The 15,380-nt window shown below is 40.0% G+C and overlaps 2 protein-coding genes across 2 annotated transcripts in view; one reads left to right on the top strand and one right to left on the bottom strand.

The window, feature by feature from the left end:
- The window catches only part of LOC128368082 (general transcription factor IIF subunit 2-like), a 51,198-nt gene that overhangs the window by 11,043 nt on the left and 24,775 nt on the right, over nt 1-15,380 (bottom strand). The window lies entirely within an intron of this gene.
- On the top strand, nt 14,308-15,081 carry kctd4 (potassium channel tetramerization domain containing 4). The gene has a single exon (XM_053328818.1). The coding sequence runs from the start codon at nt 14,308-14,310 to the stop codon at nt 15,079-15,081; it is 774 nt and encodes a 257-aa protein (XP_053184793.1).

Raw genomic sequence — 15,380 nt, 5'->3', positions numbered from 1 at the left:
CATGTCGTCCCTTAAAAGCATCCACACATGCACAACAAACATCTTTTCATCCCATGTACAGCTCAATCCATAATTATATTTTTAAGTATATTTGGATTACAAATGAGCCATTTCTACTGGCACCAAAGCATGTTTCTATTCATCCACTATTTGTATCTATTTAACGGTACCAATCAGATGAACACACCTTCCCATTCACTTCAATGAGAGTGTGTAAACTTTTGACTACCCCTTCCCAACTAAAATGGAGAGGCCTGGAGATATTCTTTTTATTTTTTATTTTTTTGTGAACAAATCACATAAAACCAGAACCAAAAAAACCTTCTGATTCTCAGACCAAAAACCCATTGCTTCCCTCTGCAGACATAAATCTGTAAAAACATAAATATATGTAATATAAGTAATCTTACTCAAACAGGAATAAAAAATGCATTTGTTGGAGACTATTTTCAGCCCCTGATTATTACACATTTGGTTCTTTAGTGAGTATTTACAGCAGCAATGGGGTATGTGGGATGGACTCAAAATTACTATGACTCATGTTCATGATAATGAAGGAACATGTGAGCCAGTGCAACAGTGCGGCTCAGTTTTCTGTGTTTTTAGCTTAAGTTGAGCAACAGTGGAGCTTTATAGCTTCAGAAACAGACGACACTTTTTGGTCTTTAATGGGATTTGCTGACAAAGAGAAGATTATATGTTGCCAGTCTTGTTATTCAATTAAAAAAAACAGCCTTGATTCATTTAGTGTTACTTAAAGCTGAAACAATGCCGATGCAACATCCGTGGTTACCACAGTAACAAACACACGCCACCTGACATCACGTGTCACGCAACATTCCATCAACCGATCACAAGAGTCCGTTTTGTTAAATCTTGAGGCAACGAACACTTACATGTCAGCACGTGTCACATGGCTTGGATGTTCATCTGTGCTTTTTCCACAAATGGATGCAATTATGTGCAATTATCAGCTGGTGAGTGCCAGAGATTGTGCCAGCAACATGTCTAAAAACACACCCACACGAGAAACATGTGCACATAACGCACGACTACTGAACATGCTACCCCAACATCCCTGTTGAGCGTTCAATACAGACCAACAGGGTCAAGGCCACGAGGAGATGAGGACCTCTTCTTTTCCTGCTTCCTCTCTTCAGGATCCAGAGGGACTGTATGTAGGAGAGAAAAGTCTTTCTAAACATGGAGAGACATAAATACTGAAGATCGAGAGCGAGAGGACGAGCCTGGGATGTGGACTGACCACAGCAATGTGTGGTTCAAGGCTTCTATGCGGAGGAGGAAAATAAATAGAAGAATCCTGCATGCTGGCTTGACTCCTTAGTGCTGGATCAATGTGTTGGTCCACACATTCAGCAGACATTCAATATCCTAATTTTCCTACACATCTATCATTCAGAGCTGCATAAGTATGTATTATCCTCCATCAGATGAAGAAGAGCGGAGGCTGGGATTTACGGTTTTCATTATAATGCAGTTATTGAGCTGATTCTGCTTTCATTTATGATAGCAGAATATGTGTGCTGCACAAATGATGGGCCTCGTAAACACTCATACAAACAGATTTTAGGTGGCTTGTAAAAAGGATTTAAGATTTTCTGGCATCCAGAATTTTCTCTCAAGTAGGAATGAAATTTACAAATCGTCATGCAAAGAAAAGAGAGAAAATACTATTTAGCCCAATCTGGGTAGGATAAACATTACAGGGGGAGAAGTTCACAGTCCAATAACACCAACACCACCTTTCACAATAATTATGGACTGTATATAGCCTCAGGACCATGAGCCTCTGGAGGAGTTGCGCTTAGTGTCTTTCGAGGTCGATCAGTTCAGGGTCCTGTTTGGAGCAGAATATTCAAAGGAATGGCTTTTATGCATTCGCACAAATATATATAAAATATCATATATATGTATGATAAAATTCTCACACATACTGATTACATAGCCTTCAAATATTTTCTAAGAATGATAGTCAAGGTTACATTTTCCACAACATCCTTAGTAAAGTTTCTGGATGGGAGAATTATAGGATATATGAACATTAAAGAGGAGAGCTGAGGGTGAGCCAAAGATACTGCATGAGGTGAATTTGAGTCAAAAATTGTACTCTTCCATGTCATAACTCAATGAAGTCTTAACATGAAGACACGAAACATACACTCTCTGATGTTGAGGCAAGGAGGAGGGTCCAACTTTAAATGTTGTGTTTACAAACAAAACCTACAAACCCTGCATAGTATGTCTTTAAGCTGTAATCACTCTTCTCCCACATAGTTGTGTAACAAGCACACACACATTTGCTCTCTGCCTACCCATCATGTCATACTCTAAATTACAGCGGCTTAAATTTAACACAAATAATGTCAAAACAATAGCAGGCGAGTGCAGACTGAGTGTTGAGTGTCGATGCTACTGAGTCATGATCCACAATATTAAAAACACTCATAACTGTTCAATGAGTTCAACTCGTGAAAACACTCTGAATATGACACAGGACTCTCTACATGACCTGCACTGTCTATACTTATCAAACTTTATCTCTATTTGTTTTTCTCTCTTTTGTGCTTCAACTGGAAATTTATATGAACATTATTTGAGTTGGTGTTTAGTGTTTAATCTGTGGTTAGCTTAGTTTAACATGTTAGTGTGCTAACATTTGCTAATTAGCAATACAGCGGAGTACAGCCTCAGCTGATGGGAATGTCATTGCTTTTACAGGTATATGCTCATGAATCAAAGTATTGGACAAATTACAATTTTGACCTGATGGTGGCACTAGGTGAAAGGTTAAGGGATCAACAAAGTTGATCTTAAGGGGACATCAATATGTCTACCAAACTTCACAGTAATCCATGTGATACAGTAATTGTTGTAGAGTCATCCTCTATTAACGGTTAATGTCTCTACAAACTTTTATGGCAGTTCATCTGGTAGACTTTGACATATATTCAGGGAAAGTGAAAACCTGCTGCTGGCACAAAAGTCAAGAGTAAAGTCAAGTCTGTAGTGTTCATCTCCTGGAAACAACGAATGTCTATTCAAAATTAAATTCCAGTGCATCAAGTAGTTGTTGAGATATTTCAGTCTGGGCTAAAGCGGTGCACCCGTCAAAACACATCTTCTCAAGACAAAAAGAGGTGATGATGCTCCTGAAAAACTAATCAAGAGTCTGACTGAAGATTATGAAGAATTTGTTCAAGCTAAATATTTGTCATGAGCAGGATTTTCATTCAATTTCATTTTCAGAGCAACACACTGTAATATCTGCTCTTTTATGAGATAATAATGTGATTTCATGGCAATTCTGGCAATAATTCTTTGTAATAAACTGCTCTATTGTTCCTCTATAATGAAACACCTCTTGATATAAAATAAACCAACAGTGCAGTACAATGAAATCAGGGAAAGACTGAATAAAACCCAATAAATGGCTTTACCAGTTTAAATCAGCATGAATGTACTCTTCAGAAACTACTGATAGGCAGAATAAGGAGAAGGTCAGCGGAAAAATACATTTATGCATTTATTTAAAACACATTTATAAGTGTTACATTTTGATGTTTCGGCAAGAGCAGAGAATTCGAAAAAGGGCCAAGTTAAGACGACAGAGGAAGAGAGAGACAGATGCGAGGGTGAGGAGGTCACTCATCCGCCCCCTCACGCTCATCTCTTACCTCCATTTGCTTTGAGGCCCTTTCCTCAAAGCTCTGACCTTCCTAATGTTAAACACAACAAACAGTTCGCCGCCCACCAAGTCTCCATCCACCATCGCTGTCTCTATAACTCTGTAACCATCCCTCCTCAGCTGTGTTTCAACATATACAAGCGACAGAGCCGACACACAATACAGTTGGTCCAATGAATACAAACAGGTCAGTCAAGGACCTCCAGCAGCCTGCTACGCAGACGATGCTCTTCAGTATTCAGCTTCATAACAGTTCTTCCTTTTCTCTTTTTAAGGTTTACTGACCTAAAGCTCCATTCAGAGTCTGCAAAAATAACTTTCTTTTTTCCAAACATGAGGTATGACCCATTGCATAAAAGCTGCCTGTTACTGCGCCTCAGGCTCTTCAGGCGACCCTGTGTTGTTGTTTGAGATCACTCTCCAATAAAACTTTTGGATTATTTCATTGCCACACTCTCTCTAAAAAGGACCCTAGCTCGCTCTATCAGATCTTCAATGAGATTCAATTAAAGCCTGGTAAACAATCACATCAACTGGGTTTTTCTTGCAAATCCATTGGAAAGACTGAAGGCATTGTCTTATTTCCTGGTGTTTTTATGAAGCCACTTCTTCTGTCTGGACAGTTTAGTTTGCAGGTACATGTGATGAGTTAATGATACAGGTGCTATAAAAAGCCATGGTCACACATAGTGACAGCTGCTCCGGCCTTGGTCGATGCAAATCGCTGTAATTGTGTTAATTCTTTGCTGTTTTTTTTTCATCGACAGGTGTCAAGACTGGCAGAGCTGACACAAGTATTGATATGTAAACAAAGTATATCTACATCTATCTGTCAGCTAAGCAAGCGAGAATCAGGGAAACAGGTAAAGATGGGACAAGAAAACGGTGTCTTATATCAAAGTAATATGGAGAGATCACTGTGGAAGGTCGTTCATGGATTTAATGAACCTAAGTACGTTATATGATGCTAGCACAACACAAACTCACTGGATCAAAGGCAAATGTGTTAACATAAATACATTGCTTATACTGATTAAGTACTGTAGGATAGATTAGTTATTTCTGTTTATGCTAAAATCACATATATTCTATCATAAAATCCTGTGGTCGACCCGTTTGCTTTCACACCATAAATAAAACCCTTGGAAGCTGTTTAGTCCCAGTGCCACTGACGGCTTTCACACCAGCCTGACAGAATGCATTAAACAGGATAACGCACTACAGTTCGTTTTAAGCAAATCAAACACGATCAGAGTGAAATCCACGTTATGAACCTACAAAGAATGATGCATCTAGTCGTGGACGCTCACATCTCAAGGTCATCAGGTATACAAACACAGCAGAAACTCTTTCTTTCTCCTTTTCACACAGAAACACAGACACAGTGCCTTGAGTATTAATGATGACAACAAAAAGGCAATAAGTGTGTGTGTGTGTGGGGGGGGGGGGCAAACTCACTGATTGGATCTCCAAATATAATTTTCCATTAAAGCTCATCTCTCCAAAGCCTAGAGGCTGCTTCATTAAGGAAATTTACTGATTCCATTCATTAACTTTGAAGTGATTTTCGGTCTGAATCTGTATTCCGCCCACTCATGATTTTTAACATGGATTACCACCATCTATTTTAAGCAGTAAATAACCTTCAAAGCGCTACTTATTAACTTGTGGAAAATTTGATTACTAGCAGACTGGACAGTTTATTTTTTCAGCTTTAAAAACTCATTGGTTGTTTGAAAGTTATTCAAAATGGGTGCAACATGGGTTTTAAATTAAAAAGGTAGAGGAGAAGAAATGTTTGCATGTTTGATGTGGGTGGACTACAAGTCAGTGTGGCACATAATATTCATATAGAAGAGTGCCTGGGTATTTCAAAGACCACCTTTGTAGAGTTTGAGGAACTCATGCCCACCAGATCCCCATAACTAAAGTAGCACTGCAATAGAGAATATACACTGCCTGGCCAAAAAAACTAAGTTGCCACGAAAAAAAAAGATTGGACTGCCTTTAGCTTTGACGCATTCACTGTAGCATTGTTTCGATAAGCTTCTGCAATGTCACAAGATTTATGTTAAATACGGGCATGCACGGGCATATTACAAGATGACAATGCCAGGATTCATCAGGCTTAAATTGTGAAAGAGTGGATCAGGGAGCATGAGACATCATTTTCACACATTGGCCACCACAGAATCCAGACCTTCACCCCATTGAGAATCTTTGGGATGTGCTGGAGAAGGCTTTGCCCAGTGGTCCGACTCTCTCATCATCTCTCCATTCATCAATACAAATGAATGCAGCACTGGACGGAAATAAATCTTGTGACATTGCAGAAGCTTATTGAAACAATGCCACAGAGAATGCCTGCCGTAATGAAAGCTAAAGGCGGTCCAACGAAAAATTATTTTTGGTGGCAACTTTTTTTTGGCCAGGCAGTGTATAATATAGGTAGCTATTATTGCAAAAATACAGTGAACTAGAGTATATACCAACTGTTCTTTTATTCCATAGTTGTATTGTATATAATTTTGTATTGCATATAATAAAATCCTGGAGGGATGAACTCAGTCGGAGTTCAAAGGGAGAGAAACTGCCCCTAAGGTATTGTAATGTTTTGTAAAAATTGTACAATTTCTATCATTTCACTTTGAGCTACTTGGTTGCATCTTTTGGTTTTCCATTTCTTAAAGAGAAACTTCAGTGTTTTCAACGTGGGTCTTATTTTTCCATCGTTTTGTGTCTAAGTGACAACTTTTTTTTTTAAACTTTTTTTCTTAAATGGTCCATTTTTGAGCGAGAGCACTTCAGCCAGCAGCCATGAAATAGGCTGCTAAAGTGGCTGCTAACAGTGCTTGTTTTTTGCCACTGACAGTGTAAGTCTGTGACAACATTAAAGAAACAACCAAACAGAGAAATAAAACTTTTTTCTTTACCTTTCTTTACCCTTGATCCAGTCTGTTTGTTAGTGTGTCTAACCAAATCTCGCTTAATTAGAAGTCTCGCTCTGAAATCTTGTGAGAGTTAAGTTGTTAAGCAGATTAACATTCAGCCATGACCTTGAAAATCTTTAAAATAACAGTAAGCTACACAACAAACTCCCCATGGCCCTCCTCTTTTCAAAATCTGCCATGGCTGAATATTTAGCTGATTTCAACAACCACTCATCTCTCAACATTTCAGAGAAAGACTCCGTTAATTGTTAATAGTCTGTTAATAAACAGACTGGATCAAACGAAATTATAGTAAAAATCATAGTCTGTCAGTGGCAAAAACAAGCACTTTTAGTGGACGTACATTGACACAGTGCTATTGCCCCGAAAGATTATATAGCAGCCTGCTGTTAATGGCTTCTGGCTGCAGCACTTTCACTCAATACTGAGCCAATTTCAAAAAGTTGTTGTCCCCACCAGTCACTTAGACCCAAAATAATGGGAAAATTAGATCCATGTTGAAAAATACCAATGTTTCATCCATCTCGAGTTGAAGGTTTACTCACAAATCCACAGAGTCAGAAGAAGAGGAATAGTCTGACACTCTTCAAGCAGGCATGAATAATCTGTTTTATGAGTCCAGTATGCAGCATATAAAGAGTGTGTCTCTGTGATTGTGCCTTCAAATGCAACACAGAAGAATCAAGAATAAAATCTAATTGGAGCGACTTTAAATTTCATTACTGTACTAAATCTACTGACTGCTGATATTTCTATATAACATTAGAGATTCATATTAAAATGTCACTCTTAAAAAGCAGTCCATAAAACAGTGAGAACATTTGACATTGATAAGCTCCATCAAAATCCAGATGATGCATAAATCTGATCAGTCCAATCTATCAGATACATGTTAGCACCAGCACACATGCAGACTAAAGGTTTCCATAATGAATAAAAAGATTGACAGCTCTGAGTTCATACAAGGCCCTATTTTAAGTGGTTGCCATGCCAGCTTCACAGCAGTCAGTAACTCCATGTTTCACCACAAGCTCTTAGAGCAGCTCCATGAATAATTCACCATGTTTAACAGGGAAAGAGACTCTTTGCTAACAGTATTTTGGGAAATTAAATTCAACCGCGCTCGCTTACAGTTTAATGAAGAAACACAACAGCTGTAGCAAACAGATTCTCACTGACTTTGAACATAATGATCGTCCTCGATGAGCCGGTTGTAATCAACAAGAGAGGAGGCAGAAAGCAGGTCAAACCTCCCACAATCCTCTCTGCTGCATCTTGGCCTCGTTTGCAATTCTAGTTGAGTGTTGTTGAATATGATATCACTAATCACTTATGATTTAAAAAATCAGCGCAGAGAAAGAGATTGCCGTCACTCCAGGATCTGCTACTGAATAAACACACACAATCATGCACAAACACACACACAGAAATAAATGCAGCATTCAAGAAACCCACATTAATTAGCCCTGCAGTCACAGTGTTTGAGTGTTTCAGTGAAAATTAAGCTTGAATAATTCTCTATGTAATGAACTTTCAATCACAGCTTTGAAGTGTAACTAGTTGATAACCTGTTGCACAAAAAAAGACATGAGTGTTTTCTTTATTTCTAGTTAGTTTGTAGCTGAGGGGAAAAGAGCCACGATGACTTCCAGGATTGTACTTTTCATACATTACATGCATACATGACACATTCACCTGCCAAAAGTGAAATTTTGTTGTCAAGTGAGTGCTAAAAGTAAAAAATCATTCACTTTCACTCCTGCTTGCAAACTAAAGAATAAAAGCTGTAAAATAATTTTCACTGAAAAATGCTCCAGACACCGTGAAGTCACAGAGGAACAGGAGTTAGAGCGTCTTTATCTTCTGCACTATGACATATTTCCTACTAAAACAGAATAAATCTGAAGGAGTAAATCAAATCCTGATGCACTGCGATGCAAATACATCACGATACAAAAGCCGTAGAGAGAAGCTGAGCTGTCGAGGACTGCTGGCCTCAACACTTGCCTCCCTTACCAGTGATGGTATATGAGGAGGAGGAGGAGGAAGGAATAAATTAGACCTCGGCCACATTTTTTTGGAAATGGAAACATTTTTGTCCACAGATATCCAAAACAAACACCTCTTCCTATGATATTGCTCTGCTAGCTACTATGACCCAGAAGTGGTCAAGTGCAGGTTTTTATGAATGCTGTTATCCTGTTGCACAAAACTGGATCCGCATCCACTGTTGGATACATTTCTAGATACACCCCTGAGTTCAAGATGAGTCATGAAACATATGTCAATGGTACACGGGAAGACAAACCACTCAAAAAATGACACATGAGAAATAACTGAATACTTAACACAGAGGCAGGATTACAGCTAGGAAGATGTATTTTTTATGTCACTATGTATATAAAGTATATTACTAGAGGTCCAGGGGTCTTTCACACTTCTAAGTTGGCTCTTTGGAGCATTCTTAAGTGTAATTTTAAAAGTTTCATAAATGTTAACCCAGAGAAACTGTCGCATGCAACAGCACCTTTATTTCCACACCTACTTTGCATATGAACGGACTGCTGAGAGAGCACCAGAAATGTGAGGCTGGGTCTGAGCATCACCAAGACTGTACAGTTGCTTTTCTCTATTTGTGGACCAGAACACAACGAATCCAACTGTTTGCTCCTCTGAGGGGAAGCTGACCCCTGGTAGATGAATGTGGGTGTTGCTGGGCGTCATGAGACAGATACAATAACAAGAAATCGACCGTGGTAGAATAGTTACTGAGCTGTGAATGAACTTGGTTGTATCACCAATGATCCCCCTATATTCACACCTGCCTGGCGGGCCGCCAGGCCAACAAGAACCCCTGCCAAGCCAAAAATAAGGCCAAATATTCATTTGGAAATCAACAGTGTTTGGGGGCCTCTCTGTGCAGTGCTGCTCCAAAACGTGAATCAATCTCTGTGTGTTGTTGCCTGGGAAACTGTTATCATAGCTTCCTTTAAGGAATAGGGCAGTGCGTAATGTGTATGCATAGAAAGTGTGTGGTTGAGCGAGTTTGAGCAGAGCAGAGGAAAGTTTTGGCAGCAAGTTGTCAATCTGGTGGTGAATTTACAGTACAGACCACAGTGTGCTGCTCTTGCTCTTGAGACCAAGAAAAGTCTTGTCTCTTTGCCCAACAGCTCAAAAAGAAGTGAAGGGGGTTGACCCTGAAATTAACAACAATGGGTTAACCTAGACTCACAGGTCAGTCTCTTAATACTTCACTCACAGAAACTAAAAACACAGTTTTAAAAACAAAGCCTGGGAAACAATTAGTGACCTTAAAAAACCTGCATTGCAGAACCAAACCACAGCCTTTAGCTTACTACACAGTTGAATGGGGGGAGAGAGAGCATCATCTCCAGTATGACGTGACCTCGACAAAATGTGAGGGGTGTAGGTTTGTTAGTGGCTGTCCTCTCCACCATTCAAGCAACTTTCTTGTATTTATAGATATCCGATTGTCTGGTATCGTGAAACTAGGGTTAGGCTAACATAATAATACAAAACAGGGAAAAAAAAGAGTCAATTTAGGGAAAACTCTGCATCACTGTGAAAGTGATGCCAGTACCATCAGTATTTGGCAGCTAGGCAAATCTCCACTGTGTGCAGGATCAGAATTAACAGCAGGGTATGTTGAGTCACTGTCATGACATTTGGAAACCGTTTTCAGGGTCAGAGGTGGTTCATCGAGGTACTGATCGAGGGACAGTCATTTTCTTTTCTCAGCTTTCGAGCTTTTTATGATGTACAACAGATTACTTTCTGCATCTTGGTGCGTGCTAGAGTCCAGACTTTTGTTTTCCACAGTTCTACTTTAAGTGTTTGAATTTTGGACTTTATGTACACAACCTCACCATTGTGTGTTTTTAATAAACCATTTTTGCTGTATATCATTTCTCACAGCCAAATTTCACCACTGACATTCAGTTCTCGTCTGATCTAATCTATCATCCCAGGACTTTGCTTCTCTCATTTGTGGTGTAGAGTACAGCCACCATTATTCTCCTACTAAAGTCAATGCATGAACGATATTTTGCTGCTGACTAGTTTGAAATATAGGCATCCCTGCAAAGCAAACCCTTTGTCTCTGCTGTCCTGCGGTGACAAATACGGCCACCATGCAGGTATTTTATCATTGCCAGACTGCTGTGAAAGCACGGATAAATTATGCACATTGACTGACATGGCCTCCCAGGTAAAAAAACAAAACATCTAAAGAAGGCTACACAGCGTCTAAAATATTTCTGCAGCAGAAATGTTGTTTTGGTCAGAATCAGACTGACTTAAATCTGGTGTGCAATCCGCAGGTGTTTGTGTGGCATTTGTGTTCTACTAATTACTACTTTTTACTTTTTTTGGTGACCAAACTTTTATTGGATGGTTTTTCTTTCGGGTGCAGACATGGGATTATTTCATGTGCCATAGTTACATGAGATTAGAGAGAAATAAACAGAACAAATTAATTAAAATAATCATAATCAGACTGATTAGTTTGCTCATCAAATCTCTGCTTACATATACACATTTACAGTCATACACACACAAAAATATTCACAGTCATATACAACACATACACACACAGACACATACATGTCGGTTCTATCTGCCTAGTTATATTTAAACATAATTTTGTTTAATCAACGTCACCTGTTTGGCTGTTTGAACCTGAATTTTAAAGTCTAACCAGGGATGAGGGCTGAAAATTAGCTTCAGCTAGACACCCTATATACATTTAATATATTGTTGTTCTGCATACAATGTTTGTCTGGATTAGGCTGTTAATATCAGATATATATAATGTATTTCCTTCCCTGAACAAGGTTGGCACTGTGTAATCACAATAAAGATTAAATTGGACTGAGACTTATGACCCCCAATGCCCCCCAAAAAATCCATACCCTTTCAGATTTCCCAATGGGTTTAATACAGTATGAAATACAGTATGATATTTAAGTATTCTGATATTGTTTGATAGACAGAAGAACAAAACACATTTGCTTGAAAGGATTTTTACAATCTGCACAGTGTACAACACCCAGCTATCAATAAGCCTCTATCAATAAACCCTCATTTCAGATAAGGAAAAGCTCCCCAGAAATCAACAGATTATCACTGTTCTGCTGACATAATACCTGAAAACCAAACTCACTTCTTACATATGATGAATTATCAACAATAAGACCTATGTAGAAATAGAAATATAAGTTCTCAGGATCAATGGTAAAATTGCAATACAGTCAGGCATGTCTGACTCTATGAATAAGAAATTCTGTTATTTTTTTTTATCATTTTCTTTAAGCATGTTTCTGCCTTTGACAGTTAAAAGTGCAAAGAAACAGGAAAGTGGGGTTGAAAAAAGGCTATCAGTTCAGTGTAACCAGTTTAACCAATAACTACTGATGCTCTTTATCAGTGGAAAAGTACATTACTGCTGACAAGTTAGATGAAAAAGTAGTTTCATGAGTTTTTAACTGCTTTAGCTGAGCATTGGAAACAGTGTCGTTTCTAATGAATCCTTAAATGTCATCTCATAGGACTTTCATACCCTCAACTGAATATTTATCAACAACAAATCCTTAACAGCTGATTGAGATTGGTTACAGAATATTAAATATTTATCACAGAGAGACTGAATTTCCATCTTGCAGCACAGCTGGATGTAGTCAAGAGTGAGGTAGGAGGACATTGATGAATACGAGTCTTTCTAAAAATTGATTTTAAAATGTGGAGAAAAAAAATCGTTAACTCACCATGTGGTAGCTTAAGCAGGCAGACCACGTAGACTATTCCCTATCGCAGTGATTTTTAGCTGTTAAACCTCTAATGACTGAGCACAACTCTTCCAATGGACACTTAAGATGCATCTAACACACAGCTATTCCACATATCATTTAATATTATAAACCATTTAATCACTACCTTCCCAAAATTATAACTTTCACAGTTTTGAGATCATCTGCTGTCACACAGGATGGTGTCAAGTGTACAAAGTGTTAGCATCGAGTAACAGATCAAATCACAGGGTACGTAAAGATTTTTATGTTTTTATCACATAGTGTAACCTGAAGTATCAGATCATCATCAAAGTATATTAAAGATTTTATGTTTTTATTATAACCAGACACACCAAATGGTTTGTTACACAGAACGATCTGAGACATCGTCCATGAAAACTGTTTGGAAAAGGGAGGGAACTTTCCAAAAATACTTGGCCGAACCATTTATCTATCACCACCAATGACCGCCTCACCTTGCAAGGCAGCTGGATTCGTGACGCTGGCACAGGTGCATAACTTGAAGCCTGACAAGATGGATTTTCACCTTGAAATCTCGTCATGATCTGACGAATCCAGCTGCCTCACAAACACACACACACACACACACACACACACATACTGCGACCAGTCAGAAACCGAATACATCATAATAAAACACATGACAGTTACATGTTCTGTTTTCATGTCTGGTATGAACTGCAGTTGAACTGTCAGGGATAAAATAATGTGACTGACACACACACACACACACGTGTGCATTCATACCAAATCACCAGTAGTGCTGTTCTCCAGAGGGAAGAAACAGGCCAACGCATTAACCAATTCATAATCAACTATTGACTAATTAGTTAATTTCCTCCACAGGCACATAAAAATAATCTCACTCTCTCTCTCTCTCTCTCTCTCTCTCTCTCTCTCTGTCACACACACACACACACACACACACACACACACACACACACACACGCAAGATTCACAAAGACTGGGAACTGCTGGTGTTTCTGACAGATTGTGAAAACGAATTTCGCCATGGGACAATAAAGGCTATCTATCTGCTTGTTACCTTGAAGAAAGAAAAAACATTGATTTACATTGATGCATTCACTGTTACTTTCATTTACATAAGTGAGGCAAGCAGACGACTTCACTCTGTCTTAACCAGAGATGAGACAGAAACAACGAGCCAATAAATAAACTGGATTCCTTTACAAACAGATCACATGTAACACTTTGTGATAAACAGATGGATTTGGCTATAAAAGGAGTTTCATACTCAGACTTACACAAACTGAGACAGAAAATTATGCCGGCAACCCCCCTCCTCCATCTGGTGACAGGAGGTTGTGTGTGTGTGTGTGTGTGTGTGTGCACGCGCTAATTGCTAGAGCTCAGCTCTGCACCTCTTTATAAAAGATAATTAGGGAAAGAGAGCAAGGCAGAAAGACGGAGCTCCTGGAGTTCGTACTCGTCTGTTGTTTGCTCTCATATTCCCTTTCTCTCCTCCCTGCATGTGACGTCACCTGCCCACCCACTCCTAAAGGGGTAGAGAGAGAGAGAGAGACAGAGAGAGAGAGAGAGAGAGCGATAGAGAGAGAGAGAAGCACAGAGACTGTTTTGAGCTCCCAGTTCACTATAGCTCCTCTGTTAGACAGCACTCACCATCCACTATCACACACTCTCACTATACAAACAGCTGACAACACCTCTTCATTTGCTCGGCGGCACAGGGACTGATCCAAAAGAGACGAACTGAACAGACTTGATTTGTTCTACACACACACGCGAGACACACCAGCTCCGAGGAGGCTGGGTCGAAGAAGCAGGAGACGGTGACTGGAGAATGGAATGGAACCTCAGAAGGATGGAAAGTGAACTGAGGCACATCAACCCGGACCTGGTGCCCAGCAAGAGCTTCAAGAAGCCTTCTTCAGGCACCATCACCCTCAATGTAGGGGGCTTTCTGTACACTGCCCACCGGACCACCCTTGCCAAGCACCAGGGTTCCTTTCTGGAAGAGCTTGCTAACGGTAAGAAGCCGGTTCAGCACACCGACTCCATGGGCAACCCATTCATTGACAGAGATGGTCCAGTTTTTCGCCATGTGCTGAACTACCTCCGAACTGGAGAGCTCCAGCTACCTGACGACTTCCGGGAGGCAGGGCTCCTCCGAAAGGAAGCCGATTTTTACCGTCTGAGTGAACTGGTAGAAGCCATAGTTGAGTGGGAAAGTCAGAGGGCAGCCCAGCGGGAAGTCGCATTTTTGGAGGTGACAGATAGCCACGAGAGGTCGCAGGGTCTCAAAGTGTACTGCAGTGATGCCATCTTCATCGATAAAGTCAAAGCGCGGCTGGTGCAGATCTCCAAGAGTCGTCTGGACGGCTTTCCAGAAGAATTTGTGGTGTCGTCCAATGTGATCCAGTTTCGACACTTCATCAAGTCGGAGCCCGGCTCGCGGCTCGTCCTGAAGGAGGACAGCACATTCTTGTGCACACTTGACTGTCTGAAACTAGAGACGGTGATGCTAGCGCTGAGATCAGGCTTCAAGCTGGCCACCAGCCTCGACAGCAGCAAAGGCTCCGTGGTGGCAGCTGAAGCACTGCATTTTATCAAGTAGGACGAAAGGAGACAGTGGAAAGAGAGAGGAGGAGAGGGGGAGGCAGAGAGGGAAAAAGAGTAGTGCCTGAATCTATATCCACCCTGCTAATGTAAGGTATTGACTTGAAGGTCTTGTAACGTGTTCAGCTGTAATGTGTCATGGGTGGGAGAAGGAGAACAGGTGGGTTGGGTGTGTTTTATCTTTAATGCACAATGTTGGCTCAAAATCGCATGACTTGATAAGTTGGGGGCAATTTGATTCTACAACCATTATCTGCAGAATGGCATTTTGGCCTGTGCACTGCTTTGTAAACTAGT

Source organism: Scomber japonicus, chromosome 11 (genome assembly GCF_027409825.1).
Source record: "Scomber japonicus isolate fScoJap1 chromosome 11, fScoJap1.pri, whole genome shotgun sequence".
Classification (NCBI taxonomy): domain Eukaryota; kingdom Metazoa; phylum Chordata; class Actinopteri; order Scombriformes; family Scombridae; genus Scomber; species Scomber japonicus.
This window is presented reverse-complemented; position numbering and strand designations above follow the sequence as displayed.